Source organism: Pleurodeles waltl, chromosome 2_1 (genome assembly GCF_031143425.1).
Source record: "Pleurodeles waltl isolate 20211129_DDA chromosome 2_1, aPleWal1.hap1.20221129, whole genome shotgun sequence".
Taxonomy (NCBI): domain Eukaryota; kingdom Metazoa; phylum Chordata; class Amphibia; order Caudata; family Salamandridae; genus Pleurodeles; species Pleurodeles waltl.
Genome location: NC_090438.1, coordinates 99,342,329 through 99,362,882, shown reverse-complemented (window position 1 = coordinate 99,362,882; position 20,554 = coordinate 99,342,329). Strand labels below are relative to the sequence as shown.

At 43.2% G+C, this 20,554-nt stretch overlaps 1 protein-coding gene across 1 annotated transcript in view; it reads left to right on the top strand.

Moving 5' to 3' along the window:
• The window catches only part of LOC138261644 (ras-like protein family member 11A-like), a 216,740-nt gene extending 201,150 nt beyond the window's left edge, over positions 1–15,590 (top strand). The window contains exon 4 of the mRNA XM_069210803.1: positions 14,236–15,590. Within this exon, the coding sequence (XP_069066904.1) occupies positions 14,236–14,703 (468 nt within the window). The 3' untranslated portion in view covers positions 14,704–15,590. The remainder of the gene's footprint in view (positions 1–14,235) is intronic.
• The last annotated feature ends 4,964 nt before the right edge of the window (positions 15,591–20,554 follow it).

Genomic DNA, 20,554 nt, shown 5'->3' with positions numbered 1-20,554 from the left:
GCTCGTCCTAATACGCATGTATGCACAGAGCATCAGATTTGCATATATTACAGACATGCCAACACACGCAGTCCCACTGTGAGGAACTGATATCACACAATGAAAGATAACAAGAGCTGGAAACCCCTGTGCACTGTGGGTTTCCAGCTGATGTTTGTGGGCTGGGCACTGCCGATGTTCATGGGTGGGGAAGGGGTGTTTACAAACTTCCAGGACATTAGCAGTACCCTTAGAAGCTTTTGTTTTGGGGGGAGAGGGTTGGGGGTGAGGAGGTCAGTCCTCACCACAAAGCCCCGTCTCTCTGCTTGTCCCCACCCTCTCGGAAAAGCAGTGGGCTTATGGTTCTCCCCATAGCAGGGTCCGCCCTCTTAAGCCCCCACTTCCTTTCACCTGGTGTAACTTATCTGAAAGTTGGCAGGCCTGACAATAAGTATTTAATTATTTTATTGATCGCACCTGTATCCAGAGACAACCGAAAAATGGAGGCAACCAGTCAACTGAAGGGTTCAGATGAGGGGATGGTCCTGTGCTCCATGATGTGGTGGCATTAAATTACTACAAAATGTCCCCAAAACAGCATTTTTTCAATATCTGAGGAGCACTGTAGGTGAGAAATAATTTTGCTCCAGTCACTGAACCTCGTAGCACTTTTACTGATGTGGAAGATATATGTTTTCAGCGAGATAAAGGGGTGTGAGATAAAAACGCCATGCTTTGAGTGGAAGAGCTTTGCAATAATAGAGGGGTGAGCAGATAAAGGAACATAATACAGAAGGATCAGAAAGATTGTAGGTCTGCAAGCCGAAGTGAAGAAGAACAAAAAGTGCATGAAGTGTGAGACAGACCATGTGTAGATGGAAAAACAAAGAATGCAAAAAGAAACCGATGAAAGGGTGGCAGTGAAGTTGGCAAAGAAGTGTAGAAAAAAGAGAAAATTGAGGAAAAATACTGTAAAGATAAATGGAGAGAATTTTTGTAGAATCTAAAAGAAGTGGAGTGAACTCCATGTTCAAGAAGAATATCATCGGTGCGATAAGCAGGACAAGAGAATAAAAGCGAGCAACATAGATTTGACCATAAGGATAACTGCAATGAAGGTTAAGTAGTCATAAACACAAAGAAAAAGCAATAATGATCTGATAGAGCACTGGTATTATCTCTGCTGGGGATCCTTGGCACTGGGAAGTTTGTGTACTCATAAACCAACACTACTAGAGTCATTAGGTAGAGAAAAGAACTCTTAATGCAACCGAAATATCCGGGGAATGTCCTCAACCACGTGTTGTAAACAATGTGGACGTTTCCCACGCAAGCGTAACCACACTTGCCTAAGCAACGCATGGCTTTCTCTGGGCCTTAACCACGCATGTGCTGAACTTGGCATAGGCGTGGTTAAGGCCCAGAAATAGCCATGCTTTATTCGGGAGAGGATGCAGTGAGGTAAGTGGGGCTGGGGCTGGGGCTGGGACTTGGGCAGGGGTGGGGGTGGATTAAGGGATTGGAATGGGTAGGGTTCTGGGGCTGGGCTATTTTTTTTTTTTTTAATGGCCGAGGGTGGTTGTTTTTTTTTTTTTTTTTTAGGGGGCGGGAGTGGTGGGGTTTGGGTATATTTTTTATTTAGGGTGGGGTAGTTTATTTTTAAAGGGGTGGGAGAGGTTTAAGGGAGGGAGGAGAGAAGAGGGGAGGACTCGCTGAGGTCTGTGGGGTTGAGGCAGGGTTGGTGTGCTAGTTTTTAGCAGTGCGGGTAGATTTAGAGCTTTGGGAGGGTAGTGTCTGGGTACTATAGCTTTAGTTTTTAGGGGTGGAGGTTGAGGTATTTGTTTTTTACGGCTGAGGGTGGGTGTGGGGATCGTGGTAATTTAGTTTTTAGGGGCTGTGGTGGGGATAGTTTTTTTTTTTTTAGGGCTTAGGGTGGGGGTGTTCGGGTAGTTTACTTATTAGAGGGGGAGGTTTTAGGGCTCAGGGTGGGTGGGGGGGGGGGGGGGTCGGGGTAGTTTCGTTTCTAGGGTTGGAAGGTTGTGTTTTTTTTTTTTTTTTTTTTTTTTTTTGGGCGGGTGTTGGTGTCGGGTAGTTTACTTTTATGGGGTCTGTGTAGTTTTTTTTTTTTTTTTCTTTAGGTTTAGGGTGGGGGTGGGGTCAGGGTACTTTAGTTTATAGCGGTGGGGGTTGGAATATATATTTTTTTAGGGCTCAGGCCAGGTTGGGGAAGTTTGGTAGTTTTGGTATTAGGGGTGGGGGTAGTTTTGGGCCTCAGGGCGGGTGGGGCGTGGTATGATAAAACCGCGAATGCCGTTTTGCATGCCGTTTCCACACATGCCTTTACTTAGGCATGCTTTTACAACGAACATTTGTTTTAAAGGCATGCATGAAAACGCAATCGTGGTTCTGGACGCTTTAAGGCATGCGTGGTTCCAGCATACGTGGTTCCATCCTACAACCGAACTAACCAGGTTAATTGGTTTCGAAGAAAGACCCCATTGTCTTCTGTAGCGACCAAAAAAAGAGAACTATAAAAAAACACAAACTAAGCTTACATGCCAAGGAAGTGAGTGGTATACACACAGTAGCAATGTGATAGAGGTAATAATTGATGGTAAAGTACAGATAAGGGGGTATCAGGCATGTGGCAATGACAGTGTAATAAAACAGGGCAAGATAATATGCAAGCTCCTTTCTTCCATACCAAGATTAGTATTGTTTGGACTCAGACCAAACATAGAAGAGAGGAGGGCACTTAACTCGCCCAAGAATCGATAACGCACAGAATTTGGGAGTTTATCAAGACCTGTTCTGTTACAAGAGGGTAACATTGAATACTTTTATTCATTATTTATAGGTGAAGCACTTGGGTATTCCCTCTTGTTTTTCCCTACTGGGACGTCCATTTTTTCCTTATACTCTTATTGAAGCGGCTTTTTGTGTACCTCGACAGATGTTGATGTCCCAGACTGATTTTAGAAATTCCTATGATTGTTGCTATTACAATTTATTTTATGCCTTGAAAAAGTTGTTGTGACTGCCTTTGATGTAACAAAGTTTACGATCAACATACGTGTGGATTTTGGATTGAACCATGGACTGCATTTGGAATAAATACTACTGATTTGCTTTCCACGATATTTAGGATTTTGGACTTTCCTGTGTTAGACTCTAACACGAGTGATGCAGTATCATTTGTTTGTGTTGTATAATCATTAAACCTTGGGTTTATGATTCACGTGTACCTGTTGGTAGCAGATACCATACAAGCACCATCACACACTAAGGGCCTGATTTAGATATTGGCGGACGGGTTACTGAGGCACAACGGTAACGGACATCCCCTATCGCGAAACCTAAATCCCATTGGATATAATGAGATTTAGATTTTGGCGGACTGGTTATTCGTCACCAATATCTAAATCAGGCCCTAAGCTATTTTTATTACAAGACATGTCAACGTATTCTTTAGGAGGTGCCATTGTTATACCGCTGCTACCAAATGTCTTTCCAGAACTCTTGTAAGACTGAGTAGTTTAGGTACACATCCCAAAGAAGACATCCAGATGATGCTCTTTGACACAAGTATGCAGACATCAAATGTCAAGTTGCAGCAAAAAGTTTGGAGGAACTCTCAGAACCTGACACCTCACATCAGTGCTTCTTCCCAGGCCCAATTACACCCATGACCTCGATCAACCTCGCCCTAAAGTACCCAGATTCGAGCAAGAGAACTGCACACAAGCACTGGCATCTACCAAACTGGCTTGCACTGTAATGGACCAGGCCTACACCATGCTGCATAGCCACACTGGTGGCTGTAATATACTGGCATATACTGTGTGTGAAGCACTGTACCTAGCTGTGCAACCAGTCTAGTTCTGGGCTACATAGTGCAGATGTGGCAGCCGCACTCTTGCCGACAGTGTTGGTACCACTACAGCTGTGAACTGCTGTGCATCACTCACTGTCATTGGTTAATTTGTAAATAAAGACGTGCCGGTTCCCAAAGCCCTTCTCTTAAACACGCGGCTGCTGCAATTAAATGTGGGGGCACAGAATAATGAGGCAGCGTAAACCTGAAGCCATCTCGGGCCTCTTTAATCTATTTACAGCGACTCCCTGCCCCTTCTGCACACTCTTGCAGCTTTCTGCTTTCTCCCTTTGTGACACTTTTCCATCTTTCTCTTCCGTCTTTCCCATTAGTGTCTTTTGTGTGCAGTAAATGCCTGAGTCAAAAAGTATGTGATGGCCCTCAAAAATAAGTGGTGGTGCCCCGCACCGGAAACTGATGACGCAGAAAAAGAAGGTCCGACATATATTCATACATATCGTGTAATCAATACATATAATGAAGTGTGATTTTAGTAAAGAAAATAATGTATGAGGGAAATTGTGCCCTCGGGGTAGTTCGCCATCATTATAAACGAGCTTTATTAATCATGAAGTATTGAAAATGTAGTAATCCGTCATAATCACAAATGTATGCCATGATTTCTTGTTTGAAAAACTGTTTTGCTTAGCTTAAATTTAGTACAGGCTTTGGCCTAGTTGCCTGGTCTCAAATTCTAACTGTGTGGTTTTTTTTTCTTTGAACTAATGAAACATATATTCTTGCTTGAAGTTGTATTTTTCCAGTAGAGCTGACTGGTACACTTATCTCCAAGGTTTCGTGCTAGGCCGGTTTCATCCCCTTTGATACAAGGTCAGTCTCTGCAGGTGCGGACAATGAAGGTACAGATAGTAAAATAATTGGCAAACCATGTTACAATTTGTGTTCCAAGGCTCCAAGGACAGTGTATGCATAAATGAGCGCTAGTAAAAGACAATTTTGATTGGACCATTTGAAGCCAACCTATGAACCCTCCAATGGAAGACCCTGCAGAATTTGGAATGTTTCTTACTTAAACCCACCGGACAAAGAGAAGTCAGCCATTTTTTCCTCGATGCCATTTTGAAGCCTGATGCCAGACTCCATTTTGGACGACACCCTGATGCCCTTTTCTCTATCTGAGAGAAAGAGACTTTAAGAATTCTCACCCTAGAGACTTTAACTTTGATTTGCCCCCGTCTTGCCCATGCAGTAACTTTGCCCCATTCTCCTTGCCGCTGCAAGGAAGCTTGCCCTTAACTTTGCCCCTTTGAAACTTGCCCCATGCTGATCAACCGGTACATGAAGGACGAAGACTTTTCTTGAATGCTGATTGTATTTGGTAAATATGAAAGGATAAATGTATTATGCATTGTGTTTTTCCTTTTAGGTACCAACTGCTATTTTGATAGGGTCCTAGCTAGAAGTTTTCCAAATTTGTGTTGACTAAATTCGTTTTGCATGAAGTCCCACATGCCGATGCTAATTAGAGGTTAGTCGAGGTATTCATCCGATGTACCATGCCAAATTGAAATCTTGTTATGCTGACCGAATGTATGCAATTAGTCAAATACAATTAGTCATGTTGGTGATTTGCATTGCAATAACTGAGTGTATCATTATTCAGATTTTACGTAGATTGCCTTTCTTCCGCCGTTATGGACAGCTAGTAATGTTCATATACATATATCAATTGGTTTTGAGACATATATATATCGTGCTAGCTTTGTTAATATAGGGAAATAAATTCACTAACTTTTAATAAACTGGTGTGGTTATTCATGACTGAAAGGTCATAGTGAGCTGAAATACCAACTGTTATTGATTTCTGATGTGCTATATTGATCTATTGAGTAATGATTACCGATTACAATAGTAATTGATTATTGATCTGCGTGACTCGATTATTTGAGGATGAGGAGAGCCCGACTCGGTTAAAAGATTCACCGACCTCCAACGTGTCCAGGTACAGGTATTTTATAAAGGCTGGACGCGTTATCAAAACCACCGGCTCAAATTAAGCACTGCTCACTGTCTTGCAATAATTGTGGCTTGGGTTCCAAGCGACTCGCCTCCAACACCGCTCACCTCATAGGGAACAGTGTCTTGGAGAAAGTGCCTAGGCCCGGCCTGTGCAGTCCTTTTGCCCCCAAGATGCCTGTCCTACACCCAACCCCCGGCTTTTTAACTACCCAAACTTCCCGCTCAGTTTCTTTTTCGTTGGTTGGAGGAAAAATCATGCAGGTAAATCCATGTCCAGAGCACTCGCTCCACAGCTTTTTGTAAATTCTAATTTACACTTAAAATGCTACAAATATCTACAAGTAACTCGCTGTGCACTGAGTAGTTCGTTAACAAGCCCCCCTCATCACCCTCGTTCGGTGGGTCCAGCTTCAGGTAAAGCCATGGCCACTGGAATTTTATGCGAGTGTTAAGCAATTTTTGCATAATTATATATGTGCCACATTTGCCACGTAATTCATCGTCTGGTGCAAAATCGGCAGATTTTAACAAATAAAATTGTTTCCAGCTCAAAGTGTTCAAAAATACTAAAAATGAAGCAAGACGTGTTGCCGCGCTGTGAAAGGCCCTTTTCAAAGCTGGACTTGCCACATTGTTGTTGCTTTTTGCTGCATTTGGGTATTAAAATGGTACAAATGAGGAGCAACCAATGCCCAGAGTTACCAAGTTTAAAAATTATGAAATAAGTAATATTTTTACAAAATGTTCCGCATTGTGCGGCATAATTTGCCGCGTAATTTACGTAACCTTGCCCCATAATTGGCCCTCTGCTGCCGCATAATTCAGCGGCCCTGGGTACAGCTGAGCCTGCTTTGAGTGGAGTCCCGGCTCCTCCTCGCAGTAATGTAACCTTGGCAGCGTCGCCCGTCTTCGCTTTTGTTGTAGGCCCTGGTATGTGAGTGTGTTATTGTACAGACCACAAGCCAGCAGAGTTTAATTACTTTCCAGCTGTTTCTTGTCCACGGCGCAGTTGTACTTCCAGTGACTGCTACTTGAGTAGGGGCCCGCGGCTCTGCCGTTTGCAGGATGTAGTTTTTCCATTTTTAATTAATATCTCCGTGTGTTGATAGCGGTGGGGGCAGGCGGGGGGCGGAGTGAACTCCATTAGAGGCTTAACAGCTGCCAAATACTCGGCGCTGATGCTGCTGGGCTGGTGAAGTGTAGACCAGTGTCTGACTTGTCTCTTTCGCCAGCCTTTCCGGCCTGTAAAATAAAGTGTTATTCCTGCTTAAAGGAATAACAAAAATATGCTAAGCGAAATGCACGGTTAACCCCTTCGTTCCATGCGTGTCTTTGTTCTGTAAACGAGCTGTGGGCAGGTTGTGTAGAAAAACAAAAAGGGCAATACATATTCCAGTCAAGCTGAAGTTTTGGCGGGAGTCTCTGCAGCCGGAAGTCCCGCCCTCTCACTGTCTGACCCAACTTATTCCTTTGTCTCAGACTCCACCTGCCTGTAGGAGGGTGCCGGGATGGGGATGTGCTCTGATGCCATGACCTCTCTTTAGGCCTAACTCCGCCCTCTCGCATCCCTCAGCAGCAGGGCCCACACAAGGATCGACACTGTTCAGCATTGTTGCATTTTAATCAATCAGTCAGTTTTTGTAAGGCGCGGCTACTCACCCATGAGGGTCTCAAGGCACTCTGGGAAGGGGCCTCATCCGAACAGCCACGTCTTGAGGTTCTTCCTGAAGATGGTGAGCGATGGGCTTTGTCTGAGGTGCAGGGGGCGGTTGTTCCAGCACTTTGTTGCGATGTAGGTGAGGGATTGTCCTCCGTGTTGGTTTTACGAATGCGAGGGATGGTGGCCAGGGCCATCTGGGCGGAGCGGAGTGATCTGGCAGGGGTGTGGAAGGAGACACGGTGGTTCAGGTAGGATGGTCTTGTGTTGTCTATGACCCTGTACGTGTGGGTGAGCAGCTTGAAGGTGATTTGTTTACTGCTTGTACTGTTGCGTGTGTGTGTTTGCTTTTTTCACAGGATACACCCATTCTGTTCTGTTAACTGAGATGCCTTTTGTGCCACACATTTGTGTTCCACTTCTAGAGGCGGAAGCTGTTGTAGGCTCCTTTTTCCCCACGTTTGCCGATAAGTTTGACTTTTGTCTTTCTCCTTCGCGCTCATGGCGGCCGTGGCGCTTTGAATCGGTTTGCTTATGTCAAATGTTTCATTTTCATTTTCAGTTTATGTGGCAAGAAAAGTCCACTTAGGAATTTACAATGCCAATAGCTCTAACTCAAGCAAACGCAAGACCCTTTGCATTGCTAATGCTTGTTGAAATTATTGGTACCTAAGCCGTAAAAGATTTTACTGTGTGTGTGTGTGTACATATGTATGTATGTGTGTGTGTGTGTGTGTGTGTGTGTGTGTGTGTGTGTGTGTATATATATATATGTATATATATATTTTTTTTTTACACGATCTCCAAAACCTCCAGCATTTATTAATAAGAAATTGCTGAATTTCCTCCATGTTGCATCATAAAGTGTCGCTCTGGTCATGTCTGTAATGATCATCCCTTTGGCAGAAAATGAGGAAAATAAACTGTAGTAGGCAGGACAGGACTAGGTTCAGGTGATCCCCAGTAGAATGGAGAACCAGAGGGATTCTTTGAGGTCTGGATGAGATGACGGACCCCAAGCCCACCCAAGTACAAAAGCAGCCCAGAAGGATGTGCAAGCAGGATTATTACTGTGGAACAGTAATACACCGGGGCACTCTCCCAGGTCCTGAAGTGTTTCATGAGTTTTTGTTGAGAGCCACCTGTAAAACATATAGGCGGTTATTCTAACTTTGGAGGAGGTGTTAATCCGTCCCAAAAGTGACGGAAAAGTGACGGATTTACCACCAGCCGTATTACGAGTCCATTATATCCTATGGAACTCGTAATACGGCTGGTGGTATATCCGTCACTTTACTGTCACTTTTGGGACGGATTAACACTCCTCCAAAGTTAGAATAACCCCCATAAGATTTAGCCAATGCACTTGCGAATAAAAAGAGTTTTTCCTACAACCCTTTGCAGATGGTGAAGTCCACTTACCGTCCCTCATTGCGGAGTGCAATAATGGGCTTATGTTCAAAACAGTTTTTAGGGTTAAAAACAAACATAATTGCACTTTGTTAAGGTTTATTGACCTTTAGTCAATCCAAAATGATATATAATTCCACTTCTTGTTCCTATTTTAGACCCATTGGAGAAACAGCCGCAGTACAACAGCCAACACATTTCGTTCCATACCCTTGGAATTTCTTCAGGGCAGTTGTTTCTAAATCTACTTTTAGAATCGAATTGTATAAAGTAATCCTTCATAAGTGCGGTCTGTCAAAGACCACCCTGGTTCCATCCATTTGTTCAATCATGTAAGAAAATGTGTATCACAAGTTTGCGCCGTAAAACGAGATCTCCGTTCATTTGGATTCACATAAGATGAACGAACTTTGCTAAATTGATGCCTGATTATAATGTTTGTGCGGGTTCTTCGTCGTGTGTTAGCCTAGTGCACTCTCCTAGTGTTGTGAACGTGCCTCCGTTCACTTGTTCACTTACTAGGGGACTTCGGCAGACTGAAGCCTTGGACAGGCCGGATCTCTCCCCCCACCCTTCCTTGTACATTTTCACAGGTGTAGGACGGGGCTCTGGTGGGATGCTTTTGATAATTGCTGACTTTGCCTGTTGATTGTTTCACCCAAAAAAACATTAGCGTTTAGTAAACCAGCTAGACCCATAAGAAGACACACAGACAGTTTCCTGGGGGGGCAGGCGTTGTGGAGGGGATATACCTTTCCACTCCAGGAAACCATTTCATCCCAGTTTGACTTCATTATTGCAACGAGATCTGTATTGTCTATCAAGGAGCATGTAAAGGGGACTAGCACACAATAATGTTGCTACTGAAGGGCATATATGACTGTAATGTACATGTTAACCAATAAGTTGCTTGTGTTGTCAGATTTAAAGAAGCAAAACTCTGGGACTGGCTCTGGATGTAGCATACAAGGAAATGGGCAGACTGGGGTGTCCTGGGATCCCCGACTTTCTGTCAGAAAGCACTCGTGCTTTCCTCAGAACATTGTAAATAGGTCGACCCTGTGAGACAGTGCATCTGTCTGACGTCAAACACATAATGTGGACTTACCAAGAACATGCAGATGCCTGGAGACTAGCTATTTCTTACCATCAGTTGGCTTTCATGTTGCTTTCATGTGCCTGCTTCTTATTAGTGTCCCACCCTGTCACTCTTGTGTTCATCCCTCCCATGGAGCATAGCTCCATAGATTGACTTCTTTCCTTGCTTCCGTTGCTTGCTTTTCAAGCTTTACGTTTGTTCTTTTGTGTTAAACGCTCTGAGACTGCATGTGTTTTCCAGTTTTCTCCCTCCTGTACTTTTCTCCTTCTGTACTCCTGTGGTGTTCTCTGCTTTCCGTGTGCTTCTCCACACCCGTCCATGTTGCGCTTGCCCTTGTGTACTTCCCTCGTTGCTTTTGTGCCTGTGTGCTTCCGCCCCGCCCGCTCCACATTGCTGTCTCACCCATTGCTTCTCCTCCCCACCTCCACCCTCCTGTTGCTTCTCCCCACCCACTCCCTCATTCTGTTGCCCTTTGCTTCTCCTCCCCACTCTGCTCTCCATGTTGTTTCCCCCTAAAGATGCCTTCACTCACCCGTCGCTTCTCATCCCCACCTTCTGTTGTTTCCTCCACCTGCATTGCTTACTCTCACCGGCCTTGCTTCCCCCACTCGCTCTCCTACCCCACCCACCGAGCCCTCAGTGTTCTTTTATCCCCATCCGGGCTCCCTATGTTGTTTGACCCGCTGTATTGTGTAGCCCTCCACGTTGTCCCCCCACCACCCGTGCTGCTTCTTAAAAAAAACAAAAAAACTTTCATGCTACTTAATTTTTATAATTTACCTATCCAACAATGGCTTGCAAAATTTTGTTTGCATTTGTGTGCATGGTACATTCTTCTACAAAGTGGTGTGACTGCTTCGTCACAATAACTTTTTATAACTTTTTTGTTTCGTTTAGCCATGCTGCGCAGCATGTGGGATGCTATACAGCATGGCTAAAAAACATTGGCATAGCTAATAGGACCCAAAAGCAAGTCTTGATGGCTTTGTCAATTTTTTTTTTTTTTAGATCTGGCCTGAAAGCAATTTTAGATTGTCGTAAGTGTCATTTAATCAAAAAAGTAAATGAATAAAAATATATACATTTTAATATACAATATTATATATATATATACATAAAGGGGCTTTGAGTCGGACCTCTTCTTCCATTGGTATGTTCAACAGTTACTCATATTCTGCTTCTGCCCACCACTGCAAAGAGCAACGACTCAACCCACTTGTGCCACTGGCCCACTTACACTCAGAGTGATGACAGTTTTCCAGATCATGCCCACATCCGCCTAAAAATGAGTGCACTTAAGTGGCAGAGCGGGTGTGCCAGAGCTTTACTTTGCCAGTTTTTTTTTTTTTTTTTCATTTCTTTATCCTTTTTAAAAAATTTTTTAGTTATTCTAGTGTGCTTAATCTGGATCATCTGGGTTAAATTAGTCCAAAGCCAAAAGTATCCTCACTTTGTGCAACTGATAATCATTTTCCTTCTGTAATTGCTCGTAGTAGACCTGCCTACTAGGAAGCACCCGTACAGCTCTACTGAGATTATTTTATTTGGAATTTTTATTCCAAGAACATGACCGCCACATTTAGGGGATGTAGTCTTATTTCATAAGGAAACCTTTATGGACATTGATGTATATTTAATAGGTACCCACGTCCACTTCGGTCTATGGTTTTCTGATGTGGTTTGTATAACATTTAGGAGGCAGCATGTTTTTTTGTGCCATATAGTGGCAAACAAATCATCGTAGCAGCTTGCCAAGGGCAGGCCTACTGGCTTTGCCAATACCTATAATTGAGCTAATAAAGGCCATATTTGAAGACAACAGTTACTATCTGGGTGAGAAGAATTGTGCCATAATAACTTTAAATGAATGGTAAATGCAAAATATTGAGCTGGTCAAAAGTTTCTAGAATTTAAATAAGGCTTCCTGATTTCATCCAGGAAAGCCGGATAACAGCCTACTGAGTGACATTTTTTGTTTCCAGTATAAACTGTAATAGGCTGTTTTTCTTGCGCATCTGATTCACTGCCTGGTTTTAAGATGGCTGCACACACAGGTGCTATCAACTCACTCAGGGCCCAGAAAGAGCGAGATGTTCTGAAGATCTTGCACATGGTTGCTACTAATAATGGATCGGGTGACTAAAGGAGTAATGGGCCCTGGCTGGCTGAGGATGTAGGGATAAGAAGATGACACCCTGTTCCTTGTTGGGCCCCTATCTTTCTCCTGCAGAATGTACAGCCTTCCATGTGAATTATCCTTGGATTCGGGTCTCTTCTGCCTCCCAAATCCTATTTCGCCCCCACCCCCCAACACTGACCCAGTCATCATGTGACTGTGAAATAAAGTGAGGGGATCAGAAGAAGAAAAGGAACATAAGTGGAATAACCTAAAAAGATGGGTGCAAGAGACAGGGTGACACAAGGGGCACTACCCCCTTTCCTGCAGATTGTCAAAAAATTAATAAAGCACAAGTAAGGTCTATTAGCTTTGCCAATGCTTGTTAAAGTACCTTTTGCTCAATATGAGATCGAAGTACTTTTTTTTGTGGCCTTGTATTTAGTTGCTCACCTTTAACATTCTAAATACAAGCTTAACCGAGTTAATTTAATTGCAGCATTAACTGAACACGAGCACCTACCGGTAGAGTAATGATGTTACTCGCTTAACAGCTAGCATTGTATTTTTGACTCTCTTAAGGGCCTCTGGTCTTCAACAGCTGGTTTATGCAGAAACACTGCACAAACCCTTCGAAATTTACCAGTGGCTCATACTTAACTTTGCATATTTGGTTTTAATCCTGGGGGACATGGCTAAATTTAATACTAATAAAAACATTGTTCTACTAAAGTGTCCCTCTTTCATTCAGCGAGTGATCACCTCCTTCCAGGTCATTCCGGACAGTTTCCAGCCTCGAACTTTAGTGTGATCAGCTATTGCTTCCTGGGCATTGTGGTCTTGCTTTGCTTACTTTTAACTAAATAGACTGATTCACATAAAAACTAGGGGCGGGTGTGGTTCGTGTAATTCAGTGTAGCGAAATCTTACGGAATTACGAAACATTCAGCGAGATTACACTTGAATTATGTGAGGAGTAATTATGCATTTAGCATTATTTCTTACTGCAAAAATTTTGCAAAATGCATCTAACAAATAAAGCTAAGTGTAACAGATCACTAATAGCAAGCTCTAGCAGATGCTTGCTAAATGTCCATTTGGAGTAGGATTTTCCCCTAACTTACTACCGACATGTTGCGCTGTTTTATTCGCACAAAATGCACCCTCGCAATGGATGCGACCATGCATTTTGTGCTAAGAAACACCGCTATGTTAAGCAGAACACAAATACTGCGCGCCAGCGGACGGTCACAATCGCTAAATGTGCTCTTGCGTTAGGATTTTTTGCACCAAATTACTCTTAGTTATGCGAGGATGAGTAATAATGAAATTATCAGTAATTCTGTGTCAAAAAGTAACGCAGAGTTACCGAAATTACTCTGGCATAATTGAAGTTCTGCCCAGGCCTTACTAAAAAAAAATGATTTGTTGGTTAAAAGTTCAGGCCTGGTGAGTGTCTGTAATGACCTGAAGTAAAGGGGTCCCCTTCTTTAGTGGTGTTGGTTTCACTCAAACCATATAGTTAGGAGTGTGGTCACCTGCCCCTGAAGTAAGGTCAACTGCCCTTTGACTGCCTGGTGCCAACAAAATAAGTAGCGGAAGTCTGGGATCTGACATAGACTTATTGACCACAACACCAGCTACAAAAAGCGAGATAAAGCTAGTTACGGTCCACATGGACAGGATAACTACCAGTTACAAAAAGATAACTGCCACCCTCTGCTACCACTGAATGAAAACCTGCTCTCCTCTGTGCTTCAGATATCCAAGGTTAATTTCTTTTTGAGAACACAGATTGGGGTCGGGTAGTTTTTCCACCAGCACGCACTAGTTCCACGGACTCATGTTGTTACCTGAAGTGCAATAACCTGCAGTTTATTAAATGCAAAGTACACCTCAAAATACAGTATAGTTATGTGGACTGGTCTGCTGTTAGTTGGGCAGTCCCAGCCCAGCCTTGGTGGATTGAGAAAGGATGCTCATTGCTTTTGCTTTCTTGGTCATTGCATTGTACAACAGTTGCCCTTCTCATGCCTGGATCATTCTGTTGCATGGTGTATGAAATTACTTCATGGTTTTTCCCTTTATCAACAACATTTGCTTTTTTCTTTTCTGCACAGGATGACACCGACAGCATTTGCTGCCCAGAGCAGATCAATCGTTCAATGTACTGGGCCGACGGATTCGTTTTGGTCTATTCCATCGCAGACTACAACAGCTACAGGGTGATCAGACCTCTTTACCAGCATATCCGCAAAATCCACCCTAACGCCAACATCCCCTTGCTGCTGATCGGAAACAAAGAGGACCTGCTGCGGGCCCGGCAGGTGTCCTCCTCAGAGGGGCTCCAGCTGGCCAATGAAATTTCTGGGACTTACTGCGAAGTGTCGGCCCGGGAACATTTTGAAGGGGTGCATGAGGCCTTCCACCATCTCTGCCAGGAAATGAGCAGGATGATGGGCAGCTGCAACGGCGAGAAGAGGAAAGGTCTGCACTTGATCAGACCTAAATCGCCCAACATGCAGGATCTCAAGAGAAGGTTCAAGCAGGTCCTATCTGCCAGGGTTAAGTCTGCAGCAGTAATATGATGGCATGTGACTTGTTTTGGGGTAACCCAGGCTCATTGATTCCTACTGCAAGTGGCTTACATCACAACATTAACTTGCAAGCAGAAATGCCTTTTGGATGGGTGTCGTCTTGTCTGCAATGGTGAACGAGGCGCCAAGTGGACACATTTGAAGTGTCTTGGGAACCTTTCGTACTCCAATATCGTCCCAAAAACATTAAGCTTGGGAATTAAACTACACCCACGGTGTAAATGTAGCCTTTCAGATCTTTCATAGGACATCCCAAATGGAAACGGTTTTCCAGATGATCGTCAAAATTTAGGAAACTGGACAGCATCAGCATTGGGGATCCAATGGAGAGGCTCTGGATATTTATATATTTATATTTGCTAAAATACATTTCAAAATTGAGACAGAGTGTGTATTTTGCCTTTTTGAAATATGAGAATTGTGAGTGTCTTTAGGACACTCACTGGTGACTTCATTTGAGGTCGAAGATCCAGCAAATTTGAACACCTGATCTGATTACCAATGCCAACGCAAATGTGTTAAATCAATCATTCAGTTTAATATGAATACATTTGCTTCTGAGAATCAATTAAACTCCTAGAGGGTGCCACCAGAATGCACCACAGACCCTCACTAAACTGGTAGATTTCACAGTTATCAACCTTTTGGTATATGACCTCCCTAGAGTCTATGCATACTACCCCTTAGTTTAAAAACACCATGAGGGTCAATTTGCTTTTGTTGAGTAAATAGAAAAAAAATAGAAAGTCCAACCAAATATTTTTTGAAGGTCATTTTTTACATTTGTATGAATACCTTCATATATGAATAACTTGTATCAAGCTATATTTTTTTACAGGCAGGAGCAAAAATATAAATAAACTATTGCTGTAACAGAAGGGACTCGGAGTGGTTCCTTTAATGATGGTTTTGCATTTCTGTACTGCTGCATTTATATAGCACTTAATACCTCATTGCGGGGCACTGGAATGGTGGTAGTAGCCAGTGGTGGGCACCAGCACTTGTTTGTGGAAATTGGAACTGAATGTTCATCATCAGCCTCTGATCCGGAGCAAGAGAGATGAAGGCAGAAAAGTGAGAAATAAGGAGAAAGGAAAAGAAATAGAAAAGTGGTGAAGGACCAAAGTAGGTATGAAAAAACCTGTAAGAATGAGATAAACAGAAAGGAAGTGTAGGGTGGTGGATGAAAGCAGCATGCGTGTGTAGGGATACGCAGCATAGATGTTCAGCAATCTCTAATTGTCATCATTGGCTGCAAAGAAAAACTTTGGGTTCCTGTACTTATTTTATGTTTTTTGTTTTGCTTGTGGTGGTTTCCAGTTAGTATGAATGCCCTGTACTGAGTACAGCCAGCTTAGAGAGGATCCCATTGTGGTCTCAGGGTTTTGAATGGTGTGAGTATACTTATCTCTGAGAGCATTGAATTGCCTGTACCGAGTGCAGCAGACTTGGAGAGGATCCCATTGTGCTCTCAGGGTACTGAATGGTGTGAGTATACTCGTCTCTGAGAGCATTGAATGGTCAGTACCGAGTGCAGCAGACTTGAAGAGGATCCTATTGTGGTCTAGTATATTGAATGGTGTGAGTATACTCGGATCTAAGAGAATTGAATATCCTTTACCAGAAGCAGGCGTGGAGAGGATCCCATTGTGCTTCTCCGGGCATTGAATGGGTGTAGCTTCAGTACAACCTGCCCTAAGAAGATTCACGTTTCATTCTCCGGGCATTGATTGGCCTGTACCTAGTATACTCTACCTGATGAGGATTTAGGCCTGTTTTTTAGAGCTGGTGGTTTCCAGTTAGCATGAATGTATCTGATGGATGGCCAGCACCAAACACAGCTGACTTAGAGATGATCCTATTGTAATCTCAGGGCACTGATTGGTTGGTGGGAGTACACCCTAAGTGGATTCACGTTGCATTGATTGGCCTATTCCGAGTACACTCTACTTGGAGAGGGTTTAGACTTTGCTCTGAGGGTACTGCCTTGCGCCTGTACTCCAGAGCTTTCAACCTGAAGTCGCCCAGAAACCTAGAGGAGACTTAGCTGCTCACAGTATGCACTGTACAACTGCCATTGGCATAGTGAAAAGAGCACAAAGAAACATATCTGGAAAAAGCAAACACTCTTAGGAAATGCAAGATGAAGTAAAACGTGAATGTAATCAGGGGCTGCTTAGTTGACATGGATTTCCTTCAGGGTTTTTAGTCATCGCTGAAATGGTCCGTAAAGTTGAGGACATGATTGTAGGGCCCATTAAGACGAGTTTCAAAGTCAGTTTTTAATTATTGGGTTTAGAGAAAAGCAAAAAACTTTGGGGGAACCACTACCTCCGCGTGTCAGGTCTAACACCCCTGCTCAGTCTGCTTGTGTTCACTTGAGTATCCGCTGGCTATATGAACATAGTGCATCACTCAAAGCCTGTTAGAGATTCTGTTCGGTTAGTTACCCATTTTTTCTGTTAATTACCCCATTTTTCACCACTTCTGTAAATAACAGTGTGGAGTTTATGGTGTACGCCTGGCTCCATGTTAAGTTGTGAGTGAGTTAAAATAAAACGCTTGTGCTTTAGAGCAGCCACCGGACAAGCTCCATGCTAACTCGCCTCTGTAAAATTAAATATTTTGTACATTTACATGGCTTAGCAACCAAAAGGAAAATTCACAGATGCATGTTGTGTATTCAAGCTGGACTTGGGTAGACAAAAGGACAGTTTTTTACTACAATTACGACGTAGTCTTAAGAACTGGCCAAAAGGAAGATTGTCACGGGCTCCGTGGGACTGGGGCGGTTCTTTTTAATTGTTTGACCTGTTTTCAATCTTTCTCACCATACACTTAATCTCATTTACCAACGTATATTTCTGCTTTCACTTTCTACGCAGGGCGACTGGCTGACCAACTGACTATGACGGGCAGTCCATTTGGAGTAAGTGACTATTTAGCACTTAATTTTTCACTCTAGTATAGGAGCCATAGTAGCATCAGTCCTGAAGAAGCGTCACGGGATCATAGCGACCACTTAGACGCAAAACATGTTGACCATTTTTAGGATTTGGGGCACTGCCCATTTCCCTTGAGTGGAGTGCAGCGGAACATTATTTCCATCAGCACTCCCCCTTTTTACTTTTAATCTTGGCCTCAACCTATTCCTGACTTATTAAATGTGATGCCTATGGTTCTGAGCCAATTTTAACTTTTCACTTTTCCTTCTCTCCTACACATTCCGATAGCCAGTATTCATCTTAGGTCTGACCAATTTTGGTAGATGATAAGGGTGGCCCGTCCGGCATTGCAGCGCCGGTCTGCCGAGGAGATTGCGCAGTGATGAAGCTTAACATCCTATTGGATGTATGAGGGCTCTCCTTAATTACTGACTATCACCAGCCCTGTATTTATTTAGCTTCTTCGTTTATGGAACAGTGTACTGTGTATGTTTCATTCATTGTATTTGGGAGAATGTACACTGGACCAATAATCTCCCAGTTCCCTCTCTTTTTGTGGCAAACAAGTTACAGTCAATGTTTGCTTTCTTTGTGGTTGACTGTGAGTGATGCAGATTTGAATCAGCCTGCTCGCTTGGCGGGAAGAGGTAGAGTTTGCAGGTGTTACTGCAAAGTTCACGAATGGTGTTGCATGGAACTTGCATGGTCGAGCAGCATTTGCAGATAGTACCACAGCTTCTCTTTGGCTCGCAATGCTCATGAACAGTTGCTGATGATGCCCCAATCGGGATAAAGGGCACTTTTTTCAGGTGTACCACAGCTTGATAGCAACCAGCCAAAGAGGAGCCGTCACTGTGTATAGGCTGTGTAATGCCTTCCCGACGACTCTGGCTAGTCCAGTACCATTACTGGGATAGCCTTTCTTAGGACGAAAAACAGGTTTGGCGATCACGTAAAAATTGATATAGGTTTCAGTCAGTTACATTAACTGTTGTTTTTATTAATAGATTTTTTTTTTTAATTCCTCCACAAACATGCAGTCACATAAAAATAAGAAACTGAGCTGAGAAGTGACGCAAAATCCCTGATCAATACCAATCTGTGATCAGGTTTCATACTGTAGTTCTAGATGTCAATACAGTCCACCATGCTTTTGTATTTTCAGATATTCTGTATTACGTTTACTATAGAGATTGTAAACTGAACATGATGTGGTGTTTTCCACGTCTAGAATGTGCTTCGATTACAGCTGGCCCTGGGCTCCCCAAAGATGCTCTTTCAACCCTTGGGAAACTCAGGATACGTTGAGGGCCCCTTGGACTCTTGGCACAGGGGCTCTCTCTGGATAACGTCCTGCCTCTGGCAGGGGGCTGTGGATTACACGAGGAGGAAGGGGCCGCTCTCGGACTAGCCGACGGTCGCCTGTTCTGGCATCTGAGCCAAACAATCCTTTTTTTCCCAAACAAACTGACTTTGAAGTCGGATGTATGGACAAGTGAAGGAGAGACGCAGAGCAGCAGCAGTCATCCATCACTCTAACAAAAGGGCTGTTGGCCTGCAAGTATCAAGATGAAATGATTTTGTGCAAACCAGTTTTCTTATTTTTGTTCTCATTCAAAACAAGCATCTGTATTGCAAGGGGTCTCGTGTTTGCTCGAGTTGAAGCTATTAGCGTTGTAAACTCCTAACCGGACTTTTCTTGCCACATAAACTGAAAATGAAAAGTAAAACAGTTTCACATAAGCGAGATGACGGTCTCGATGAGTGTAAAGCAGACACACAAAAGGAAACGGAAGTTCGCTCGCAGTGAAAACGTGGCGGCAAAAGTGCAAATATCCATGTAACAGGGGCGATGTCATGGAAAGCGCTAGAATACCACCCAGCAAGATCACGCTGCCTACAAATTAAAGAGAAAAAGTAGTCCAGAAACCATATGAAAAACACAGAGCCATGTATGTTTTCAGTACTTTACCGGTGCGCTGGAGGCGGGCTAAACACTAGAAAAGGCATGGCCTATGCATGGCTTTCATTCTTTAAATCAAGCAAATGTTAAAAGGCAATCTCACGAACCAATCAAACTGATGGGTGCGACATGGGCGTGGTTGAAAGCCCACCGAGAGATTGCACCAGGGACAGAGCGATTTGCGCTCAACCCTAAAATGACTATCCGATATTTTGGAATATATTATCACATATTTAAATGCATTTTGTTCAATATCAAACACCAGGGACATTGTTCAGTAGTAAGACTCGATGCTGGAATCTACAGTGGTATCCACATCACAAGATCAAACCATGATATGGCCAACGCAACCTTCCATCTTTCCAAAGCCGGTAAAATCAGTATCCCAAAGATGGATACTAGTAACATCTGTTGTTTACAGTGTTTAGAAATGCCACGTGCTATGATTTGCTCTATAAAACCAGTTCTTTTTTACTTCACATAAAGCTGTTTCTGAAAGGTGACTAGCATTTCTCTTGTTCTAGAGAGTCACTGTTTTCACTTTTGTCCAGCCCTGTTTTCTAATCTCATTAGATAATTCTATTTGTGACTCTCTCCCTTTCTTTAAGTGGGCTAATTTAAGCATATCTGAGTTTCCTTGCACCCAGGGCCACTGGAAAATATGTGAGACTGCAGCTGTGGCATTTTCCACGCAGCTATAGATTTACTGTGCTTGCCACATAATTACCTATCTGCTCAATAACAGGCAGATTTTAATTTTAAAAAAAAATTCTATTTCAAATGGCTAATTTCTAAAAAAAAAAAAAAAAAAAAAAAAAAATTTTTAAAAAGGTGTTGCACGCAGTGCTGTGCAGTGACAGACTAGAGTCTGCAGACTTTAGCAGATCAACTCTGATTTCCCGTATTCGGTATTAGACTGCCACTAATGAGGTGA